Raw genomic sequence first — 26,513 nt, forward strand, 5'->3', positions numbered from 1 at the left:
AGCAGACCAGAAATAATTTACTTGTAAAATGGCATATGTTTAGCAGGTATTTCTGGTTAATGTTCAACAGGTATTTGTCGGTTCTAACGGTAACCAAAAAGCACCGAGAAAAAATTTCGCCAAATTATAAAAATATACTCAAGTGCATTATTATTTATTATGAAAATTTTTGAATGTGCGAAATACATGCTGTATAGTTTGACAACTGAAATCGCCAAATTGGCGAAATTTTTTCTTGGCGCTTTTTGGTCGTCATTACAACCGACAAGTGCCGTTTAATATATATTTTTACTTTCTTCAATATGAACGATAAGAGAAAATCTAATTTGTGAATATCGTAAGTTCTTGGAACGTTTCTCAAAAATTAAAGATACACTTGGGAAGTTTTGATGAAAGTATTAGTCACTTGTAATTGACTAATTTTTAATTATTAACAAATGAAAATATATTCATTCAGAGATTCCACTGTAGCATTTAGATTTCTAAAGGATACATCAAACAAATAAGTGCAACAAAAGAATTTTATTCAAAGTAAGTTTCTTTACAAAAAATGCAGGGTGATCACAAAATTTTTTCCAGCTTACAAAAAAATTATCAATAAAAAAAGTATTGTAATTTAGCACCTGGGTGTTCCGATATGTTAATTTTTCATGTACTTAGCTATTTAATTAAATTATTCATTAAGCATTTCTACTTTAAAAAAATCAAACATTTATTAGATATTAAAAGACATACTCGTAACATATAATATACACACACTATAGCTTGCAACATCTATATATATAAAACACTAAAGTATGCGGCACAGAAAGCAAGCTTATTACTAATGATCGAATGGTAACAATCAAATATAAACGAAACATGAAAATTTGAGACTGCTTCATTCATTGGACATTTTAACAGATGTATTAAATCAAACGCTTCGCTTAGCTAATTCATGGTGCTATAAAATATTATTAGAAATGTTCTGGAAATAGTCTGCCATGCCATCAAAGAGGCAGGCAGTCAAAAGAAAGAAGATATAAAAGAAATCAAGAAAGGCTTCAAACAAAGTGCAAAAATAGGCTTAACCGTTGCCAGATAAGTAATCGTAATATCACTTAAGATTAATGTACGGTTTCTCGCCAATCACATTAAAATCGTGCCAATCGTCCAAAAACTAAAAGTCTGCAATCCTGGTATCCAGAAAACATTTACAATAAAAATCTGATACAATTACATTTGGCGAGAAATCGCTCCAGAATTTTTCAGTTTTGGCTCTCATATTTTAATTTCAAATCTAGTCATATGCCGGGTTTACACATGGCCAGTAGGCAGGGCATGTGTTTCAAAACTAAAAAATGCTGTTCGGTCCATGGCAAGTAATTGTCCCGACGGGACAACACCATGCCGCTATATTGTATTTTGCTTCTTACTGCGCATGCGTTTGTAGAAATTGGCCCTTTTTTTGGAGCGAAAAAAAAATTGATCACTTATTATAGATTTATTCCGACATGTTCTTGCTCTTTGTTCTTTCTAATGCGAAGTTGTGTTTTTTTTTTTTTTTTCCGCTTTCATTTTATTTGCCATTTATTTTTTCTATAGTTTTCCAAATTTAGGTATGCTGTCCTTTTTTTTATTTTACATTATTTCTTTGTTTAAAAAATATCCATCATTTTAATACGATATGCAATGAAACATTCAGGGACGCCAAAACGGCAATTTATAACCAAGCATGGTATACCTGAATCTATCTTATGAAATTGTGGCAAACAAAAATCAGTCCCTCTCTGCGCATGCGCTGCCTACTGGTCGTCTTATATCTGGCAGAGTGTAAACCCGGTATTAATCGTAATGACTTGCCTTCGGAAATTGATATTCATATTTTCCAAAACTCTTCTCTCATAGAAATACATTTTGTATTATCTTAAGACTAAAAAAAAATTCTTTTTTAATGATATAAATTTCATTTTTGTACAATTTTTCATTTAACTTTAATAATATTTTTAATTCAATCTGATACATTTTCTGAAACAATGTTTTTAAATGCTATGATGAAATTCAAATTTTCCATTAAAACTTTCAAATACGTGCTCTTTCCAATCATTAAATCCATAGTAGGACTTTCACTTTGTAATTTGCAGTAAATAGTTTTAGTTGAATTCATGCGTTTTAGTCATTCTCAAATTAAAGTTGAAATGTTTTTTTAATGAAATACATCTCATATTATAAATTTAATAGTTCTTAAAAAAATCAGTAATCTGAACAAACAAATTGTCGCCGAAGGCGGCTAGTTATTATTATTGTTTGGTTCTAATCATCTGGCTGTTGCCGTTCCGCTTTTTACACACTTTCTTTAATAACAATAAATATAAACATATTTTGCTTTTATCAGTTACAAATAAAACAGAGATATATGTAAAAACTTACACAGTCTTTAATAAAACGGTAAATTTCAGTGTGGTCTTTCCAAAGTTTTCTCGCATACTCTCTAATAAACGTGTGTAGCCAGAGAACGCCTTGCACGGCATTGGCGTACAATAGTTGTGAAATATTAATATTTGATGTGAATTTAGCATTCCCACTGAATATCGTGTCATCCTTGGCGACTCATTCCTGGCATGTGTTAATAGTATCCAAAAATCGAATTTGTCTTTTAGACACATTTTGTTCAACCGATTGAAACCAAAATGTGACACAAAACTGCACTTGTAGTCACAAAATCCCGTATTGAATTTAATATATTTAAGTCATTGCATTTATCGCCTGAAGTACAGTACGTCTGAAAAGAGAGAAACATAGACAGTGAACCACTCTTTGGATTTGGTGACAGGTGTCTACATTATAGATGTTCAATAAGTATACTGTATCTTATCTATCGAGCTCTGTCCATTTTGTAATTATCTCCATAGAAGTCTGCAAATGGGTAGCAAAGACTCTATACCAAATTTCATCCGTCTAGCTCAAAGCGGTTTTGAGTTATGTTTGTCATAGACAGACGGCCATTTTCCAAACATGTTTTTCGAACTCATGAAGGCCTAAAACGTACAGGTTTGTCAAAATCTTGAGTTCAAATTTTTTGACGATTCTTATAGCCAGAAATATGACTATTCTACAGTAAAAACTGTACAGTGTTATATTCATTTTTTTTTTTTTTTTTTGTAATCAGGGAAAATTTTTAAGATTACCCTGATTGCTTTTTTTATATATATAAAAGACCAAGTAAACTATATCTAATGTTTATCGCTCATGTAAGCATCGAGAAATGCACATTTGTACAGCTTCATGTTCCTCTCGTGTGCTCGCAACAGTTTTGGATAACAAAAATGGAAGAAAAAAACTTAAAAAACAATTTTTAATGCACTGGAAAAAACTGATTTCTGAGTTTAAATATTAAATGAAGGAAAAATAAATAAGTAACAATTTGAATCAAAATATTCTTATAAATACCCTAATATTTTATGATCTATTTATTATTTCTGGGTGCAAACCCAAAGTACACCCCCGATATTTCCTTGGCAAATATGCTGAGCTGTGAAACATACTTTAAGAATTTGCATTTTTACTTTTATTTTAAAATATATAATTTTAAAACGATTTCATTATTAATTGATAAAATAAATTTCATCCAAAAACTCGAGTAGTAAGATTTCCGGTAAATTTTAATGACATAACTTCGTTTAATTAATAAATATTCAAGTTTCAGCAGTTTATGAGTTAATCCCTCTTTTCTTCTTCATCACACAGTTTGTTTGTTTTTTAGTTTTTGGTCACTGTTCCATCTTTCTTCTTCCTAGGAATATATAGTTTGAGAATTTTAAAGACTTTTTTCCACTTCTTTCTTAAGGTCCTATCATGTTTGAGGAATTCCACGTACGACTTCTTTATTGTTTTCACACTTTTTTTAGACAACGAAACCTCTTGAAGGCAGGCTCCCAAAATGTGCAGTTTGTCCTTGATGACAATAGATCTGAGAATTTGGAAAAATGGGTCGCAAGGGCGAAATTCAGATCTGTCGCTAATATCTGAATATCTGAAAATGACTTTGATAGTTTCTATATCTTCAGATTCACATATCCGATTGGCGAAGCAGTAAAGGAATTGTCTTCTGAAAGTGCCGGGATTGCGGACGTAACATTGCTGCATCAAGTCCGGATAATAGTAACCCGAGTAAGAAGCTTCCGACATAGTTTGAAGCACATACTGATTATAACTTAAGCTAGGAAGAAATGTTCGCATACTCCCCGCGATGTCTAGAAAAAGATCTTGCAGTGGCCAGTTCAGAAAATATTTCAAAATGTCCCGGGTGTACTCTTGCAAGACATGCATCTGTTGCTCAAGTCTCATTTGGGATAATAAATAACGTATAACTTCAGAAACATCCTCCTCCAGAAATCTACGCTTCCCTTCTCGTCGCTTTAGAACGCTCGAGAAGACATCAGATAGAAAGGAATCTCTGTCTTCGCTGGTGAGCTTTTGAAGAAAATGTTGCGTTGCTGCTTTATTGCCGGCATTTACTGACGAATGAAGAGCATACTTGTAAAAAAGATCAGGAGACATTCTACCTTCCGTGACAAAAGTCGATTTAGATTCTTTTTCTTTAAGACAATAAGCCCAATAAGATTCCATTATCGTCACCATCCCTCGCGTTATGCTTCTATTAGAGACATGTGCGTCGTATAGACGCCTCTGGGTTTCTTCAGGGAGTTTTCGCCAAAGAACTGGAATATGATCAACCAGGCAATATAAGCACGCCAATTTGTATCGTATAACAACGTCTAATGCACTAACATGCACAAGTCCTTCTGCAGTCTTTTGATAATCTATCGCACCTGTTGATGACCAGCTTAGTTGTTTTAAAATCTGTATATCAGAACAATCTACAAGATTCCACTTATCAAAAAATTCTACGATGCAGAACCACTTCATCCATTTCAGAATCTCCAGACCCATCGGGCTGACCAAAAGCAGCATCCGTTGCTTTAGGGACTGAGGTAGCACGAGTTTCGATACTTTATCTTTCACCTTACATTCAACATTTGCTCCCCATTCTGTTTTATATTCATCTTCAGGAAGTTCCTTGAACGGGAAGTTCGCAATCCAAGTCAAAGTCTCATCTTCAATCCACACTTTGCCAATCGCCATCCTCAGAGCCATTTCCCTGAGTGGCAACCTTACCACGAATTTCGGTCGGATCTCCATTTGCTTTAAATGAATTTGGTCCTATATCTCTTGAAAATATAATGTGTTTCTTTTCACTGAGCAGTCATTCGTAAGATATTATTGACATTTTAATAGATCTTGGCCCTCAGTAGAATCCGTTACTATTTCTTCCATGAAGATTTAACTTTTCTTTTTCTTGTATTTGCAATGGGGTCTTGACCTATTATGAAAAACAAAAGCAATTAAACTTCTACTAAGGAACCATTATGTTACGTTTAAAATGAAACTACAGTTTAGGTGGATTTACACTCGGCCATTTATAAGACGGTTAGTAAGACAACGTATGCGCAGAAAGGGATTGATTTATGTTTGCTACAATTTCATAAGATAGATTCAAACATTCCATGCTTGGCTATAAATTGCTGTTTTGGCATCCCTGAATTCTTTTCCATTGCGTATCGAATTAAAATGATGGATATTTACACAAAGAAACATGGTAAAAAAAAGGTCAACATACCTAAAACTGTAGAAAAGAAATGGCAAATAAAATATAAAAAAACTCTATATCGCATCAGAAAGAACAAAGATAAAAAAAATGATGGAATTAATCTATGATAAGTGATCCATTTTTCACACCAAAAAAAACCTCGCCTAATTCTACAAACGCTTGCGCATTAAGAAAAAAAAAAAAAAAATAGAGGCATGTTGTTATCCTGTCGGGACAAGTGCTAGCCTTGGACCGATCATAATTTTTTTAGCCTTTCTACGTATGCTCAGCCTACTGTCGTCTTATAGATCACCGAGTGCAATCCAACCTTCATTTAGAGTCGAAGAATCCGTTATAAAGAATTGTATACAGAAGCTCTACATTTAAAAAAAAAAAATAACCCTTTTCATTAACAACTCGATTTCATGGATTTTTGAAACAGATACAACGGAGCATTCGTTTAACAAGCATCATTCGCTCCCGAAACTCATTCGTAATTTGAAACACTCGTTAAGTTAAACAATTTTTCGCAGAGGAACAATGTAAATTAAAATAATGAGTTCCATTCAAAAACTCAAATTTAACTTTTAATATAGGCTTTTTATGAGAAAATTATCTTTAAAGTTAGTTCAAAATATGGCGAAAATGAAATACAGCATGAGCGTTAAATGGATTTGTAGCGTGCATAGCCAGCCTAGTTGCACATTGTACGATATGAAATAATATTCACAATATTGTATAATATAGTTCAATATTGAATAATATATTACCGTACAATATTGTATAATATTGTTCAATATTGAATAATATATTAGCGCCCAATATAGCATAATATTGTTGAATATTAAATATTATAATCTATAATAATATCTTACAATATTTTATAATATTGACGAATATTAAATAGTATTAAATAATATCGTACAAAATTTTATAATATTGTTTAATATTGAATAATATCGTACAATAATGTATAATATTGTGCAACAGGCTCTGCTACCTGGGTAGTGCCTTTTTAGATGAATGCTTCTCAACATATGATGCAACAATGTTCCACAATTTCAGCATTTTCTCTACCTCTGGAAAGTGGATGCTATACTGAAGCAATTGTCCTCTCTACTGATGAAATCTCCACCTCAACTTCTTTGCCGTGACACAGAATCCAATTTTTGGTTATACTTGTATTTGTGTTATCATGTTAAAATATTTCTTCCTCTTACAATAATGTGAAATTTTGGCACTTATCAAAATATCTCGCGGGTTTTTTTTTTTTTTTTTTTGGAAAAACTTCAATTAACTCTATATTTTACAGTTCCGTTTATAATTCTGGGGGGGGGGGAAGGAATTCACTACCTACCCAAAACTTTCTCCCATACTCTCTAATAAAGCTGTCATTCTTCGTCCTCTCAAAAAATTTTATGAACTTTTGGATAAGAGAACGCTTTACATGACATTGGCGTACAATAGTTACAAAATACTAACTTTGGGAGCGTGAGTTTAGCATTTTGACTAAATCTATCGTGCAATCCTTGGCGAGGTTTTTTTTTTTTTTTTTTTTTTTGGCAAATTATCCTAGGCACGTGGATTAGAATTTGTGTTTTAGGCACATTTTTCAAATCCGACTAAAACTATAAATTTGACATAGAATAAAACCTGCAATCACATGCATTCAATATATTTAAGCCATTGAGTTTTTGAGTCATCACGTAAATGTTTCTGAAGGTGCAGATAGACAGACGGTCAACCCAGGCCTCGGATTTGGCTGAAAATCTGATAGATGTCTATAGTATAGATGTTAAATCGGAGCACCGAATTTTATCCATCTAGCTCTCTTCGTTTTGAAGTTATCGTGTTATTTCTTATACGAACAATCGGACAGACATATTTCCTCTCAATAGATTTTGCTCACAATTTAACAGAATTGTACAAATTTGGTGTAAAGACCATATACGAAATTTCATCCATCAAGCTCAGTTCTTTATTAATTTTTGATTATCATTAATTCATTCGTTTTTTAATTATCGTTGTCACAGACAGACGGACATGTGCTTTTCGGACTCAGGAAGATCTAAAACGCGGAGGATCGTCAAAAATTGGAGTCCGAACTTTTTTTGACGATTACTTTCTCTGCATGTCGGATACCACAAAGCAAAAATAAATATTAAACTCAGACTAACATCCGAGATATATACATTATTCTAAACAAGACGTCATAGTGTCACTCGTTTTGCGAAGCATCCCTCGATAAGCGAATCATTGCTTTGTTCGCTATGCGAATCACTCGTTAAGTGACGTTTGACTGTGTTTGTATACATTTTAATGCCAAAGACACACAAACGTTGCGCATTTTTTTAACAACTATTTTAGTGTTGGTTCGTACTTTTTTTTTCTTTCTAAAAGTCCTAAAAAAGTATTTATAAAATACATATTATTTAAGATAGAATGAGTCTATGCACCCTGATATATTATTAAAGCTATAGATCTCTCTCGATATATCATTATCTTTATTTCAATGAAAATTAATTTTCTCTAAATGGCAATAAAAAAATGATTTTTTAAAAAAAAGTTCAAAGAACGAAGATATATATATGTAACACATAATTTTATCGAAGCAGTTTCGGGGGTGAAGACACTTTCGAATTTTAACTTCGTTTTATTTCATCCCGGGAAGCATGATTTATGTACAAGCAGCACGAACAAAACACGTCCATTCACAGCGCGACACAAAAGCAGAAGAAAGCGTAAATAAAGGAGGAAAATACTTTTTCCAGTGCTTATATGCTGTGAGATTTTGATAGGGATTTCTTTACACGCGTCGAATTAGGCAAAGAAATCATAGGGATCTTTTAAAAGAATTTGTTTAGGTCAGCTATTTTTTATCCCTTCACTCGGAGAGTGGGAGCTGCTGGCGAAAGCATTTTTACAGAGCTTTCTATTGCATTAATTAAATAGAAAAAGTGGAGTGGGATCGGGAAATAAGAGAATATTTTAGAATGAAGTTAATATGTGCTGAATTGTGCTAAAAATTAGGAAATTAATTAAGTTTAAATCAGATTTTAAAATATCATTACAGACACACACACATACATATATAAACATAATTTTTTCTGAAGCAGTTTCATGGCCGAAGAGAGAGAAGTTGAATTTAAAAACTTCGCTTTTATTCCATCCCGGGAGGCATAATTTATGTACAAGAAGCGTGGACTAAACACGTACATACACAGCGCGGCACAAGCGCGAAAGAAGCGAAAAAGAGAAAATAATTTCCCCGAGTTATTTATACTATGAGATTCTGATAGGGATTTCTTTACACGTGTCGATTTATGCAATGAAAATTCAGATATTTTTTAAAAAGAGTTCGCTTAGCTTGATAATTTTTTATCCTTGTACCCGGAGTATGGAAACAGATTATTTAATCAATTTTACAGAGCTTCTGTTCCATTAATTAAAAAAAAAAGATGGAATTGGATCAGGAAATAGGAGAACATTTTAGAATGAAGTTAATATGGGCTAAATTAAGATAAAAATTAAGAAATTAATTAGGATTTAATTCAGATATTAATATATATATATTTACTTGCTTAACTGGTTACTTTCGTCCACTTCGTAAGGATGACACGCTAGTATTTGTATCAAAAGTTACAAATCTTTGTTAAACAAACGAAAAATGTAACAAATTACTGAATTTCTAAAAAGTGACTTTTTTTTATTCGATTGAATTACATACACATTTTTAATACGCAGACGAAGCAATTTACGTTAACCTTTTGAAATTCTTTCATTATTTATATTTAATGGTGAATTTTGCTTCATAATTTCAAAACTTTTAAATATAAATGGGCTCAATGGTATATCGTTAGATTTTTTATGTTTATTTTTTTATTATTACTATTCAAGCCAAATGAATAAGATTTTATTTCATTTGGCCGTTTCAAGTTTTTGATATGTATTATGCTTCCTTCAAAGTTATACTTTTTATAGAACAGCCATTTATTTTTTAGCTTTGAATTTCAATTGCAGAACTTGGACTTTTTTTTTTTAATTTCATAGTATAAAGAATTCAGACATTTTTTCCCGACTAACAAGATAGAGTGATATCGTTTCTATTCTTCCATTAAGTATTAGATAGATTCCTTGTAGGAAACTGCCTATTTCAATAGTGTTCATGATACGACTATAGATAAATTTATCTGTCTCTTTCTATGCACATCTTGTTAAAGTTATAATTAGGGAAATTTTGTCTAATTTTATCGGGATATGTCGTAAAAAGTGTAAAAATCTCCGATGAATTCGTAGATAGGCTATCAACTAAATTTAAAGGAGTTGGAAGTGACAGGAAGGGAAATTTTCGTTTCCCCATAACTACGTCCTGATTAATATATATGTATGTATGTGTGTGTGTGTGTGTATACAAAGATATTTTAATTCTTAATTTCAGTTTAATTAATTTCCAAGATTTTATCTTAATTTAGCCCATATTTAGTTCATTCTCTTAATTCTTGATCCAATTCCCCTTTCTCTATTTAATTAATTCAACAGAAGCTTTATAAAATTGCTGAATAGGCTAAAAGCCTAACTTTCCCACACTCAGCGTGAAGGGACAAAATATCGCTGACGAGACACATTCTTTTTTAAAAGATCCCCGTGTTTCCCCTACCTCTTCGACGCATGTAACGAAAATCCGTATCGAAATCTTAATAATATATTAACACTGTAAATAAATATTTTCCCTATCAAAATCTCAGGTTATTTAAGACCAGGAATAAAATGTTCAAGAGCTTTTTCCTCGTTCCTTTCTGTGTGCTCATCACTTGTACATATGCCTGCTTCTTCAAAATGAAATAAAACGACGTCACGAAATCGAAAGTCTTCGCACTGTCTTCAAAACTGCATCCTGCTTCACATAAAATAAGGCTTACATATATACATATACTATATATAAAGGGAAAATTAGAAGGAACATTTTTTTTGTAGTAAAGATTTTCCGATACTTGTAAATTCACAGAAATTAGAAGCTGAAAATGGATTTTCAACCCAGAATTTTAGACTATTTTTAACATAATCATTATAATTCACTAATGCAGCAAACACCTTAATCATTAAGACGTTTGAAATTTGGCAGATTTTGTTTCCTGGGACTTCCTCTTTAAATATAATTAATTACTATTATAAAGATTTAATTAATGCTTTGTTATTCAACTAAAATACTCATCATAAAACTGACAATTTACAGTAGCTAACCAATTTACTAAATGGATGTCAATTACTTTTACACAAATGTAAAATAAGCTACTGTTCGGATTTTGAATTTAATTTTGTAATATTTATTACAAGTAGAAATATTTTCTGCAATATTTTGTTTATTTTGTGCACCAAACACAAATTTTTGCAACTTAAATGCATTTTTAAATGAATTTTTTAAATAGAGAGCTTTTGTTAATCTACTGGTCCTCTGATTTGCTGGATTACTGAGAGTATAATGTATTTGAAAAAAAAAAAAAAAAAGGAAAGAAACAGATGTTATAATTTTAACATAAATATGTTAAAGAAACAGATGATAAATTCGTTTTTATTCCAGTTAAGAGTTATAATTTATATACATTCAAAAATATCACAGATGAGATCTTAATTAAAATATTAATTAAAAGCATATGATATTTTTTCCTCATTATAATTGATAAATCAAACGATAAATTCTTACTTTTCATCATAAGTCCTTATTCTCTACATCTAATTGAAAGAAGAATAAATACTTGCTATAATCAGTTTTTCAAATATGTGTAAAATGCAGACGATAAATTTTTAGATTTTGCAATCTTTCGTCATTTGTATTATAAAAAAAAAAAAAAAAAAAAAAAAAAAAAAAAAAAAAACCTTCTCAAATTTTTAGAAATATATTTTAAATTATAAAATAAACATACTTGTATTTTGTTTTTATAATATTCATTATCTTAATAATATTTATTATTTTGCAATAAATGCTAAATGATGCAATGATAATAAAGGCATTATCCATGGTTGCTACAATTAGCAATATTTCATTACTTTTTGTCTAAGGATTAGCAAGAATATGAAAAAATAAACTCAAATGATAAAAGTGCATTTGCTTTCCAGCCTTTTTTGAGAAGAAATTTTTAAACAAGTTTTTTCGGACATTAAAAAAAAAGTTATTAAAAATGTACGGATTTTTAGCTTTGAAGTATTAACCGTTAAGATTTATTTTCAAAAATATTAAATGATAAAATCAATTTTTATATTTTGCCTACATTTATATATAAACATTGGTATTCATTTCTATTATATAATTTCGTGTATATGAATTTGTCATTGTTTTATATTACTTTCCTTGTGATAATTGAATTATGGAAAGTAACTCTTACACACACTATTGTAATGTTTTTATTACCAGGTTGCAATCGAACAAACTCGTGTTTTTTTTTTTTTTTTTTTTTTTTTTTTTTTTTCACTTTGGACTAAATGTATGAACTGTAATGCGCAGATACACGAGAATTAAACAGGAACAAAGATCTTCAAAAACTGAGGGAATTTTCTGCTCTTTTGAAAGATCCACAAGAATATTCCACTAGAATATTCTCTAGATCCACAAGAATATTCGTGAACTGTTAGAAGAAAGAATATTCGTGGATTGTTAGAATTTTTAAAAAAAACACGTACTGTTTTGGGAATGCATCGTTTAATTAGCTCAAATCAGAGATGACAGACCATTTGAGATATTTATGGATGCCGTAACATTTTTTGTATTGCATGTTTATATTTGTAAATTGCTCAACTTTAGTTTTATGGACAATTCACTGCAAGCTTGAGCATGATAGCAAAATGGTAATAATTAGTGCAATTTTTTATGTTGAGTAATGTTGATAGGAATCATATTTCTATCGAATTGCTTTATAAAATTCCAACGAGAAATCTGACGCACTTTCGTTTTTTGTGCGAAAATAATTTCATCAATTTAGAGCACTGCCAAATTGACAAGTTATTAGATTACTATTCATTTCAATATTCGCAAACCTTCTGCGCATGCACCAGGAGGAGTTTATACGTCAAAAAAGGGACGATAGAAGAGATGAAAAATGTTTACATTTAGCTATAAAGCATAGAACTGATATTATTCGCGAAAGTAGTAATCGCTCATCTGCTTACTTCATCTTACTAAAGTGCAATCGTCAAAAAGAGCTAATCTCGGAATCCAGAAACAAATAGTACTTTGTAGTGGCATATGTCCAGCACAAAATATTATTTTAGACCCCCCCCCCCTCCGATGAACATGGGAGATTTTAAATAGTGAAACAAAAGTACTCTTTTTTTGCAACACATATTAAAAGTTCCTGTATTATCTATCCATAGCCCCTTCACACGTTGGAATAAATAAGCGTATAAAAAAAACCAGTCAAAATACAGATTAATATATTACCTTTACTCTTCAAATAGTGATTTCGATCAACTATCTCATTTTCGCTATTGTTTCGATTTTCAGTATCTTATTCTTATTAGGAAAACTATTAATACTGACAATAAATGTTAAAAAATTATATAAACAAGGCGCAAACCCAATTTTATGCTCTGGAGATTCAAATTACCAAATTGATTAGCTTTGAATTTTGTTCATAAATTGTATAAGGCAAAAGGAAAAGTTTTAGAATATCTACATATATTTAAGAGATTATTTTTCTTCTTGCCATTCTCATTGTCAGAAAATATTAAGAGAAATTTTAAATCATCTTATTTATTTATCTACAAAATGAGGTTACAATTCATTATATTTAGTGAAGTTTTGGCAACTGCCTTCAGAATTTTTAACATATGTACATAATTAAATTTTAAGAATTTAAAAAATTGCTTGGTACGTTTTGAAGCTTTACAAAATTATAATTTAAAAATCATTTTGTTTAACTAGTAAATAATAACAGTTAAATATATTTTTTAATATTAATAAATTTTAAACCCATTCGCTCAGTGATTCAAACATTAAGTTAAAAGAATAAAGTAATATAATTGAGCTTAATTAACTGCCATCCATAACTAGCCAATTAAATACACCCACTATAAACAGAGTTGGACCCCCCCCCCCACTACATGCAATGTTCTGGATCTTTTTCCTTGTTATTTTTTTTCTAACATAGGGAAATTATTATCATTTTTTAAAAAATCTTATACAATTAAATTGTAATTATTTCCATTATTTCCACACTTATTTCAATTTCAAGATGTGATAATGTACCATCAGGTCATTTCATAAGTTTTAAGTCACATCATATATTTCTCTCAATATCTATACTTATATAAAGCTCAATGTGTGTGTGTGTGTTGGCGCTCTACAGGGCAGACCGTTTGACATACAGCTACCAAATTTGGTACATGTATACCTTGGAGGTCGGGAATGTGCACCTGGGGTCCCTTTTTTTGAAATTTTAATTATTAATTAAAAATTAACTTTCCCGCCAAAAAATCTTTTCATTTTCCCCACCGCCAAATGAGTTCAGAAAGAACTTCAGTTTTTTTCCCCCACACTAAAGAGGCTAGGGTTAACATTTTTTGGCCGATTATTTCAAACGATTCTGTTTATTTTCTTAATGTTTGATGCATTTAAAATTAAACATTATTAATGATTCGATCTTTGAGATTCATTCTGAAGTACTTTTGATTTAAAATAAAGCAGAATAAAGGAAATTAAAAATGTCTAATCTGCATAAAATTCACGCATTTGCGTTACCGTAACTGGCGTTGAAAATTCACGCATGCGCATTGTGTTCTAATTGCTGTGACTGATTGCAGATTTAAATTATTTTTAGGTTAGTTGCATGCTTTTGTAATTAAATTGTATTTTTGTTATATATTTTTTATATATGCTTATAGTTTTAAGTACATCGTTTTTTAAGTAGTTTTTTTAACCTGCTTTCAACCGATTATTTTAAACGATTCGTTTTATTTTCTTAAGAGTTTGATGCATTTAAAAATAAACATTGTTAATGAATCGATCTGGTCATGATGAATCTGAGAAAATTTTGTTGACAAATTCTTGAAATATTACATAAATTAAGAAAGATATTCTTTAGTGCCCATAAAGTTTAAACGCTCAGTGACTGTTTTCAGTAATCATATTACAAAAAAATATTTTGTTTCAGAAAAAAATATTATTATATTAATTGCAGATTAATCCTTTCCACTTTAATTTAAAGTATAAATTCTACGGGTGCTAACAGAAAATGAGAAAGATACATATTACGTTAAGACTGCAGGCCTTTATAATATTATGAGTGAATTATACGACTATCAAAATGTAAAGTTTTAAAATATTTTGATGAAGAAGCTATTAAAGTAGGATTTGCATAAAATATTTAATTATTAAAATTTTAACGAACATTAAGATTGGCGTACCGGCTGGTCGCCAAAAGCGGTTAGTATATATATAAAAGCAAAATACAATAAATGGGCTTGAAATAAAATAGACAAAACAAAAGAATTTCAACACTTTATGAAATAAAACAGACAAAAGAAAAGAATTTCAACCCTTTATAAAATAAAACAAACAAAACAATAAAATTTCAACACTTTATGAAATAAAGCAAACAAAACAAAAGAATTTCAACACTTTACTGATAAATTACATTTATTTGCTTTAGCTGAATAATTCAGATTATATAATGGAACTTGGATAATTCACAATTGATAAAGGGTTATGAAAATTTGATTTCCCCATCCTGTAATAAGGAATATAAGTAAAAACAAAAATTTGTAAGCAGGAAACAACAATAAAAGTTTATTTTTAACATTTAACAGATTTAATAAAGAATGTGACATTAAGAAATAAACAATTAAAAAAATTGCAATAGTTTTAAGGGAAAAAATTAATTGCAATATGCTTACAAGAATTGCTCAGTACAATTAAATAGTATAATACACATTTCATATTATTATTTTTTTAATTATAATTTGTTATGCTTTTGAATTATGTACAGAAAACTTCAATCTAGTCTTCAAGATATACAGTGCATTAAGGATACTGAAAATATAAGGTACAGACTTTTTAACAAATAAAAATAATTACAAATAAAACACTATTTTTATCTAATCTTTTTAATTTTGACATCAAATGAACCAAGCAAATTCCGATTTAAGATATTTTAATAATGTGCTATTTAGAAATTCAAACAGCTGGGAAAAAAAAATAGAGAAAAATTACTGTTGAATTAAAAATTTTGAATCAATTAAGTTCCATTGTAATATCCATTAAAGGAAAATAAGAAAGTAATATATATAAGAGAGCAAATAGTCATAACAGAAAACACAGTTTCAAATAGATTTTTATCATGCAGATTAAAAATTTAGTAATTTAATTTCAGAAATTCAAATTGTGAATATATTATTATTATTATGAGCAAGATTTATTTCAAGAAAAATGAAACTGAAGAAACTAAAGAAAAACTAAATTTTATATTTTCAAAATTATATAAATGTTAAATATAAAAAAAAAATAATTCAGCATCATCAAAAATAAAATTTATATATATATTAATATTTATATATATATATATTTTATAAATTTCAGTATTCATAAAATTTAGAAATAGAAAAATAAATGAATTTTTTTTTCTGTCTTCATTAACGACATTTTTTGAAGTAATTATTTCAAATTATTCATGAATTTGTTCCGAATAATACAAGGTAAAATCAAAGATCATTGCAAATTTTTCTCCAATCTCTGCTAAATCGTATCAAAAGCAAAAACGACAAATTTTAATTAATGATATACATACCAAGGAATACGCTGTCTGTATTGAATTGCAAGCAAACTTTTTTATGGATTTCAACAGGAAGCAGTTGTTTTCTTCCGTTAACAAAAATTCTTAATAGAAAAATCTTTTACATCTGATAACAAGTGTCTCGTTAGTTTCGATTTCAGAATGATGATGATGATGAATGGCGCATTGCATATAAATTGTACTGCATTGATTTTCCATTGATGATGATGGATGACGCATTGCAGATGAAATTTTAGCTTTTGATGCAAAAATAAAAAAAAAATCTATTGAATGTATCTAGAAAACCGTAATTTTTTCAAATGTAAAGTTTAAAAAATATTTAAGTGAAAAGTTTATTCTGGACCTTAATTTTTAGTTTATATTGTCATACCAAACACTTTGTTCGAATTATTAAGGTGTGACATTATAAATATGCAGTCGGCTGTGGTGGTAGCTCAATACGTAGCGACATCTATTGGTAGAAACAAAATATACACTTTCAATCACCAAGAAATTTCGTTTTTAAAACTCTGGTCCAAGAAACTGTAAAAAATCTTACGCTTAGTAATAATAAAATAACGCTTAATAATAATAAAGCTATGCATAAACGCTTTCTTCAAAATTTTCTATGTTCACTGAATTTTTTTGATATTTATTAACTCTGACTTTCTAGCCTTAGGGGATGACAGCCTTTGCTGCAAAAAAAAATTCCCAGATTTTCCAATTCAATCAATCAATCAAGTGCGCTTGTTATTTGTTTACACATGTATTTTTAAAACTGCCGAATAAGCTGCATAGATTAAGATCAAATATTTCTCCAAATCTAGAGTTCTTTAAAGTGTTATTTAAGCATATGCGGTAATATTTAATGGGGTTCTGTTTTCTTAACTGAGTAAGGATGATTTTTCTTTCTTATGATTGACTTCTTAAAAGTAAAAATGACTTACTCGCCTTTAAATTCTTTATTTACCATTTTTGATAACTTGGTGTTATATTGGTTACTGTTGGCAATTGAAATATTACTTTTGTCGATCAGATTTATTGCGTAAAGTATTTTTGTTCTTTATGCGTTGTTCTTATTTTGAGAATAACGTTTTATATTATATTTAATTTTTTTAACGCATTTTCATCATTGAAAAATTTGATATTGTTTTATAACATTAATTTTATTAGTTTATTTTGTAATGATTAATTTTTTTAATTTTCTTAGCTATATGTTCTCTAATTTAAATCTGATTATTAAATTTCTTTTCTTTATAATACATGCCCCCAGTGCTTGTTTGTTAAACTCATTATAATAAGTGTAGGAAAAAAAATCACAGAATTGATGTCAGTTTAAAGATATATAAAAAATATTTGCAACTATTCATTGCAAAATGATGTTATTATTTGTGATGTTATATCCCATATTGTTTTTGAATTTAAAAAAACAAACAAACCCTCATTCATTTTTTAAATTTTTTACTTAAGATATTTTACATATTTGAATATTTATATTCAACTAATAAAAGTGGTGCTAAGCCATATGGTGTGATATCTTCATGCTGATAAGCTGTTCACTTATAAATGCTGAAAAAAGCTGTCGTAACTACATCTTTTAAAAGAAACAAAACATATCAAATTATAAGGATAAGATGGGTCTAATTTATGAGATCTAAGTTTATGTGGGTAGCAAGAAATGTAAGAATTGATTTTTTTTAAAGAAATGTAAGAATCGATGATTTATTTTGAACAAACTTTCTAAAAGAGAATAAGAAAAATTGTGAAGTTAATGCTTTCTTTCTAATCACATCATTTCTTTTTTACCATTTTTCATATCACAAGAGATATTTTGTTCATAGTGATTGTATTCAAAACTAATGTAAGATGAATGTTAGCAATTTTATACCTTACAGAAGCAATGCCAGATTAAGTCTTCCAGGGGCCCTTAGATGTTGCAAGTCTCAGATGTCCTATTTCCAATTTTTAGCTATCTTTTTTTTTCTTTTTTTTATGATCTTACCCATATTTTAAGCAGTTTGATGTAACTAATTCTGATAAATTTAAAAAACATTTATCTATAGAATTCTTTAAAGAAAGTTAGTTTCTGTATTTCTCATATGAAAAAATTCACGAATTGAAGCAATTTTAAATAAAATAGAGAAAAAATTTTTGAGCAGAATTTCAATATTAATTAATTATGGAATTGAACAGATTTTTATTATAAAAAATAAAATATTTTTAGAGTTTTAAGTAATATAAAATTTGTAAAAATAATTAATAAAGATTGTTAAAATATTTTAGCATTTGATCGATGCTTGATTTGAATTCTATACAGTTCGAATACAAGACTATTATAAATAAAAATGTAAACATAAAATTAATTAAAAAACATCACAAAAGAAAATATCAAAATCTCAAAAATCCCTAATGTTGCAGTGTCTCTACGCTGTTGTTGACTTTATCTATTTGATAATCCAGCTCTGGACAGGAGGCATATTTTATTTTATTATCAGTTGTTAAAATATTCTTTGCTATAGGTGAAATAACTGGTGTGTCATTTTTTCACAAATAGTATTGGCCATTTCCGAATATTATGATATATTTTTACTTATAATATTTTGCTGTATATTATTATTTACCTCCAAAGTTTTACCTTTAAAAAAAATGTGTCTTTGTTTCTCTTCTTATTGATGTGACTATTCCAGACTTAAATTCTACAAATTTTAGTATTCAATTAAGTAAAAAATAAAAGATATTTTTGCCATAAAAAGAAATATTTTAATTTCTCCTTTTAAAAAATTCATAATGCTGTTTCAAAAAGCAATGTTGAATTCATTACATTTATATTCATCAAAATGAAATTTAATAATACTTTTTAATTTCTTTAATTAATAATTACTGATTTTGGAATTGAAATCACATTTCAATATTATATTTTTAATTTATATTAAACTTTTAGGACAAAGATTATATGTATATGGTAAAAGAAAATCATTTAGGAGTACATAAAGTGAAATGCAATATGATGTTAGGTGTGAGGACCATTTCATGCAAATTGCAGGAATTTTATCTATCAACAAATGCAAACATTCTACAAAAAAGGCCATTTTTAAATTTTAAAAAATGAACACAGTTTAAAATAATTAAGTGAATGACAGTATAAAATAATTAAGAAAAAAATTATTTCCATTCTGATTGTCATCTTACAATAGTATGTAAAAACTGAGACAATTGTACTTCATAATTAGAATGATCTAGGATAGCCCATAAATTAAATGAAAATCTTTTGGACAAATTAAAAGAAGCTTGTTAACACAAACAATGGCCTACAATGAATTCTACTTAAATGAAGCAATAATTTAACCATGATATTACATTATAATAGCTGAAGAAATAAAAGCATTGGTGAATTCCATTATGCAAGGCCATAATTTATGATAAAAATTATCCAAATAAGTATTAATTACCATAATTGAGAATATTTATATATATCATTGTTTCTATATTTCCCTTTATTTATTTATTTAATGATGATATTCTAATAAAATATCCTTTATAAAATTTATTTTATTAAATTCTTGGCTAAATTATCTTGAAAGTGATATATAATTATATGGTATTTCAGTTAAAATATATTATATTATGCTTTATATTCAATTGCTGTGTAAATTGAAATTCTTCACTTGTTCTATTGTGTTAAACTGAAACTAAGCTCCTTTAATATCTATATAAAATAAGAGTTTAGTGTAGCCAATATTGCTTAAATACTTTTTCTCTCTCTCTCTCTCTCTTTTTTTTTTTTTTTTGAAAATCAAGTGTATTTATGAAATTAAATCAGATTTTTAGTTAAAGTTTGAATCGGATATATGTAGATAAATAATCAGATAAAATTTGAAATCAGGTATATGTAGAAATGTCTTTAAAAATTTTTTGTATTTGAATTAACTCTCCATGGCACTATTCTTTTTGTAACCAGTTTGGTAAATAATAAATTTTTAAAGGAAAATCATTATTTTATAATTGTATTTTATATTTTTTAAAGTACCTATATATGTTCTTTTTCAAAATAATTATGACAAAACTTAAGATTTTCTGTTAATAAGTTAAAAAAATTTTTTAATAATGCTCAAATCATTGTTAAAATCAATTCTGGAAAATGGTATAACATTAGTACTGAAATTGACATTTTTATAAATGGCAGAGTCGTCAAAGATTTTCAACACTCTCTCATCTTATATATTTATTTAATGAAACTAACATATCTAAATCCAGTGACTTATATATTTTTAAAAATAATTCTGTCTAATCATATTTTTGACGAGAAATTCCAAATAATTCCTTCTGGAATCAAATAATATTTACGATGAGACATTTTAAATAGATTCACATCAACATATTACCTTTGTATTTGTTATCTGTTTTATAAATACATTTTGTTGAATATTTAATTTTAACAGTCCAAAAAAAGACTGATTTTTTTATAGTGGTGGATAGGGCTAGATTGAATATATAAAAGTTTTGAATGGATGTACATTTTATTTTACTGACCTTTTGATTACAGCAAGATGAAATGTTGAGATATTCTCTGATCATATTGCCACATGACTTCCCAGTGGTTTAAACTTAAAGGAAAACAAGAAAGAGATAATCTAATTATACAGATGATTTCAATCATAGAAGTAAATCATGGCAATGAGTATGTTAAAAATGGAATTTTGAGAGAATAATGTGAAATCTCTATGAATCATCTACAAAAGGGGGGGATCGCAGGAACTGTTCTTAAATTACTTTTTTTTTTTTTGTCTTAATAAGGAGAAATACAATTATAAAGGACATAGTAACTTACTTAGATAGAAAAGAAGAGCTATTAGTTATTGCATTGCGAGTTACGTAAAATTATATTTTATGGCAGCTGTAAGAAAAATTTTATAAACAAAATATCAGTCATGAAAATTGTTTTTGTTTTTGAGTTGGGAGTATAATACAAAAATTTTAGGACTGCTTAAGAGAGAATGTTAGAAGTGAAGAGCAAAGGAGGAACTATGCTTAGAACATGATCATTCTTTCATCTCTCGTTCCCATTATCATATTTGTCCTTAAAAAGTGAAATAAATGTATTAATATTTTTTAATTAATATTTTATGTTGGGCTATAGAACATTATCCCCTATTTGCTCATCTTCCACCTATAAAGAATGTATGTTAACTTTCATTGTTTGAATACATACTTGTAAAAAAGAAAAAAATTGTGAAGATTTCTTTAATTAAAAAAATATAATGATGTTTCAATCTTTTTTTCAAGGAGCCTAAAGTTTATGAAAATAAATTTAATCATTCAATCTTAATTTTCCAAGTTGGGGACTATTTTTATTCTGGTATTTGACTAATTTGAAAGTTTTTAAATCGAAATTTGTCACTAATACAGGTTTTTAAAAAATTTCCTATGAAATAATGTTAATAATTTGATTCATTCCAAGTGCAAATGTAAAGCTGCAAACGATAGTCTTTTCCTCCCTAATTGTTTTTGCTAGATAAATATCTTATGTACACCGTATATTTCTTTTATTTTATGTGTAATGTGTTCAGTTATCTTTTATTTTATGTGTAATGTGAATTAAGCAATAATTTTTTTTAATTATATTTTTTAAAATCTCTGAACATGTTAGATATGAATTGTCTAAAATTTTATTGTAACTCTTCTTTGCATGATTTTTTCTTTTTTCGTAAAATAAATTGGGGTGTTATAATTCACGCTCTAGATTAAAGGGAAAATGCTTTAAAAAATCCTAGTATAAATATATAATATGAAATAATTAAAAAGCAGTATGATGGAAACATCCATCATCATGCAAATTTACATGTTAAGCGCAATACAATATATATATATATATATCTTTGTATAATTTTTATATAAATTTATGTATATTTTATATATATTAAAAAAATATTCAAGAAATTGCACGTTTCTTCCAACCACAACAAACAGCAGAATGACAAGTTTAAACCCGTTATAATGATTGTGACATTTGATTTTTTTTTACAGCTTTGTTCCTTATTACGCAGTAGTTGTAAAAAAAAGTTGCCAGCAACAACCAATTTACAGTACACCTGATTTGAGTAAAATTTTTTTGTTCACTAAATGTCATGATGGAAATTTCCATCATCATGCAAAGAAGGGTTAAAGTGTTATAAATGATTAATATTATTTATTAATATTCGTTATCATTTATTAAAATTTTATTTTAGAAAATTATATCTATTGCTTTATTTATCAAAATTACTTCTTTTTTTATTGAAAAAGTTAACAATGAAAAAAATAATAAGTATTCAATTTTAGCTTAAAAATTGAAATTTTCTCTTGCTATGCCCATTTATAAAACTTGCTCTTCTTAAATAGAATTTTTGGTTAGATTAGTTTTTAATGTCAACCAATCATCCTTATTTTAGCCAAGTTCATCTATGATTTTTAATGCAGTGGTGAAGTAATTATAAAACCTCATTTTTTTAAAAAAATTGCTAAACCCTTTCAGACATTTTTTTTTTTTTTTTGCCATCACATTTTTTTAGCCATGTGGTTATCTTTTGGCACTCTCTTAAAAGGAATGAATTTTTTAATATCAAATAAAAGTATTCATGACTATACTAGTTCTGTTAACTGAATTTATAAAGCGCTTATTCACTAATTAATATGACTTTTTTAAAATAATTTTGTTGCCAAATATGTGTAATTTATGTTATTAAATAATTAATATTAGTTTCAATCAAATAATTCATTCTAATTTTTTTCTTCCAGATTTGCTATTCTATTTATTTGTTTCACTATGTCTGTCTTTGTGACAGTCGGTTCAACTTCTTTTGATGACCTCATTCAGACAGTCTCTTCACCAGAAGTCCTCCAACTTCTTGCTGATGAGGGTTTCAGAAAAGTAGTCCTGCAGATTGGGAAGGGAAATCTGCTGCCTGAAAAAAGTGATATCATTGAAGTCGAATGGTTTCGATACAAGGACAGCATATCTCAGGACATCCGAGATTCTTCATTTGTGATTGGACATGCAGGTGCAGGAACAATTTTAGAATCGCTGATTGAACATAAACCTTTCATTGCAGTTCTTAATGAGAAGTTGATGGACAATCATCAGACTGAACTTGCTGAACAAATGGCCAAAGAAGGATATTTAGCATATTGTTCTTGTTCAAATCTATTAGAAACTCTGAAGGAATGTTTGCATTCCAAATCTTTTACACCTTTTATATCAGAACCGAATATGTTTCCTGCATTTTTAGAAGAATTCATGGGTTTCAGCACATGATGGCTTTCATTAAAAAAAATGATAATATTTAGATTTTTGTTAGTGAATTTATTTAAAGTGGAAATCATTTGTTGTTAATTTGATAATTTTATTTTCTGCATCTGGCACCATTTATCAAATAAATATTTAATTTTTGTCCCTAATTAAATTTGTGTATTATTTTATGTTAATAAAGATATTATTAAATTAATTTTATTCCAATGATGATTCGATTTCTTGTTCATAATATATGCAAATATTTTTTAACAATATATTTTTAAGTTGTTCATATTGTTTCTTTTGGAATTAAATTAGTAAAGAAACTTAATAGATATATGTATTATCAAAATTTATAAATAATTATCTAACAAACATATAAAATGAATATTCATAATAATAAATATGTATCATTAACACATTAAATGCCACCTTATCAGAAATTGTATGCATTATTTTTGTTTATTTGGATATGAATAATTCTTGAAATGTTTAATAAACTTCAAAGTATTTTAATTTAAAATTGCTCTATTGATTGATAAGAGAAATTATTGTTTATCAATAATTCAATTATTGTTCCCATCATATGCTTTATTAATTGTGTTATTCACATGATGCTTTTCAGAGTATATGATGTTCAAGAGCAAATGTTCTACTTAAATTGGACCTCTTTAAAAAAAAAAAGTGATTGTATCAATGATAGCTCAGCAAGTTTACTGCATTTTAAACAAAGGCTGAAAGTATGAATAAATCAAGTAATTCCATAAAGTTAAATGGGTCTCATTTATTGGATATTTTACATGTTAACTATGCAGCCAAAATTATGCGTAATTTAAAATCGTATCAAAATAACTATTTGGAATTTAACTGCATATGGATTAATGAAAAATATCTAATAAATAGAATAAATGTAGAATCAAAAAGTCACCTGTTTTCTGGTTAACGTCTTATATTTTGCAAAGCAACTTCTTCCAACCTTGATTATATACATGATTATTTTTAAGGATTCTTTAATATTTAAAAAAAAAATTCTATTCTGTGTTTATTTAATACAAAAATGTAATAAAAGAAGAAATGCTTGAGAAAATTTTTGATTTTAAATGAATATAATCAGGACATTAGATTTTTTTTTTTTTTTCAAATGTCTAAATATAGAAGTGGTAAAAGTAATTTATGACACTTCTTATATTTAAATCAATATAATAAAACATCTATATACACTTTGCATTTTATTTAATACAAGAGCTCGCAGGCTCGTGAACAGTCCGTTCACTTCAATTCGTTTTTAAACGTGGACGGCCTTCTTCACACATGTTAAGCCTTCAAAACCAAGTTCGTATCCGTTGAAAATAGTTGTACAATCAGAACACATTGTGCATGCTTGAATTTTCAACGCCAATTATGGTAGCGCAAATGCGTGAATTTTCTGCGCCGGGTGTGGTAACGCTATGTAGATTAGAAATTTTTAATTTCCTTTATTCTATTTTATTTTAATTCAAAGGTATTTCAAAATGAATTTGAAAGATAGATTCATTAACAATGTTTAATTTTAAATGCATCAAATATTAAGAAAATAAACAAAATCGTTTGAAATAATCGGCCGAAAATTTGTTGAGCCTAACCTCTTTAGCGTGGAAAAAAAACTGAAGTCTTTCTTATTTGGCGATGGGGAAATGAAAAGATTTTTTGGCGGGAAAGTTAGTTTTTAATTAATAATTAAAATTCTAATTAAAAATTAAAAAAAAAGGGATCCCAGGTTCACATTCCCAACCTCCAAGGTATGTATGCGCCTAATTTGGTTACTGTAGGTCGAACAGTCTTGCCTGTAGAGCGCCAACACATACATTGAGCTTTATAATAAGTATAGATTTTATAAAAATAATTATTTAATTTATAGAAAAATATACATTTCATTTATAGAATAAGAATAAGAACGGCACTTTCAAGTAAACGATTCTTATATCTCTGCTGAAAATAAAAATAAATATGTACGTGTTGGCATTCTGGAGGTCAGACCAGATACCAGATTTGGCACATGTATATTATAAGGAGTAAGAATGTTCACCATTTTTTTAAATTTTATTTTTGAAGATTGTATGATTTAAAAAAAAAAAATTAATTCGTTAAAAGATAGTCTTAATTTGATGTTTTTCTGCAATAACTTCCAAAAATATTATTACATAAGAATGGGTTTTAAACCATTTTAAAATTTAAAAAGTAATCTTTCTAGGGATATTAATATAATTTTCATGCTAATTTTTCCAAAATTGTAACAAGTTTTTTTTTTTTTTAAATCTGTGTCTAATTTTTAACCATTAATTACATTGTTGCCCTGAAATTCAAACTGTTTTCATTGTTTCTTCACAGATTTGATCGTGTGATTTTATTCCTTTGTTCAAAGCTAAAGAAAAAGAATCAATATTTAATATCTACATAGTTTATGGAATGAATGAAAAAGTGAACTTAAATAATACAATAAAATTTAAAAGATGGATGAATTTCACAATAACACTTTTAATAACCCTATGACATCTGAGAGATGGTCTCCATTAGAGAAATTCTTTCTCACAATGAAAGAAGCACATAGAAGAAAATTAAAGTAACATAACTTTATGTCTGGCAATATCAGAGTATCATGGATATGAAATTTTATCTAAACGATTTAATCGAAATTAAATATAACTAGTATGAATGGCGACTCGGTTAGTTCCCAAACTTGACGAGCTTGTGGCCGATTGGAATGAGCGAGGATAGAACCTGGGACCTTATGGTTCACAGCCCAGTAACATGATCGCGATACAAAAGTAATCGCTCGGGTAGCGTAGCTGTTAACTGGCTTATAAGCTTTCACCACAAG

The 26,513-nt window shown here is 28.2% G+C and overlaps 2 protein-coding genes across 3 annotated transcripts; one reads left to right on the forward strand and one right to left on the reverse strand.

Moving 5' to 3' along the window:
• Window positions 1–503: 503 nt before the first annotated feature.
• On the reverse strand, window positions 504–16,550 carry LOC129957557 (uncharacterized). Its single transcript, XM_056069915.1, has 2 exons — window positions 16,405–16,550; window positions 504–5,362 (listed from the first exon to the last, which is right to left on the reverse strand). The coding sequence occupies exon 2, from the start codon at window positions 5,179–5,181 to the stop codon at window positions 3,739–3,741; it is 1,443 nt and encodes a 480-aa protein (XP_055925890.1). The 5' UTR covers window positions 5,182–5,362; window positions 16,405–16,550; the 3' UTR covers window positions 504–3,738.
• A 578-nt stretch (window positions 16,551–17,128) lies between these two features.
• Window positions 17,129–23,881, forward strand: LOC129957311 (UDP-N-acetylglucosamine transferase subunit ALG13 homolog). Of its 2 annotated transcripts, none has more exons than XM_056069580.1 (2): window positions 17,129–17,281; window positions 23,164–23,881. In XM_056069580.1, exon 2 carries the CDS (start codon window positions 23,192–23,194, stop codon window positions 23,678–23,680), a length of 489 nt encoding a protein of 162 aa, XP_055925555.1. In that variant the 5' UTR covers window positions 17,129–17,281; window positions 23,164–23,191; the 3' UTR covers window positions 23,681–23,881. The 2 variants fall into 2 exon arrangements, with proteins under 2 accessions (XP_055925555.1, XP_055925554.1); XM_056069579.1 differs by having other exon boundaries at window positions 17,140–17,247.
• The last annotated feature ends 2,632 nt before the right edge of the window (window positions 23,882–26,513 follow it).

Source organism: Argiope bruennichi, chromosome 11, assembly GCF_947563725.1.
Source record: "Argiope bruennichi chromosome 11, qqArgBrue1.1, whole genome shotgun sequence".
Taxonomy (NCBI): domain Eukaryota; kingdom Metazoa; phylum Arthropoda; class Arachnida; order Araneae; family Araneidae; genus Argiope; species Argiope bruennichi.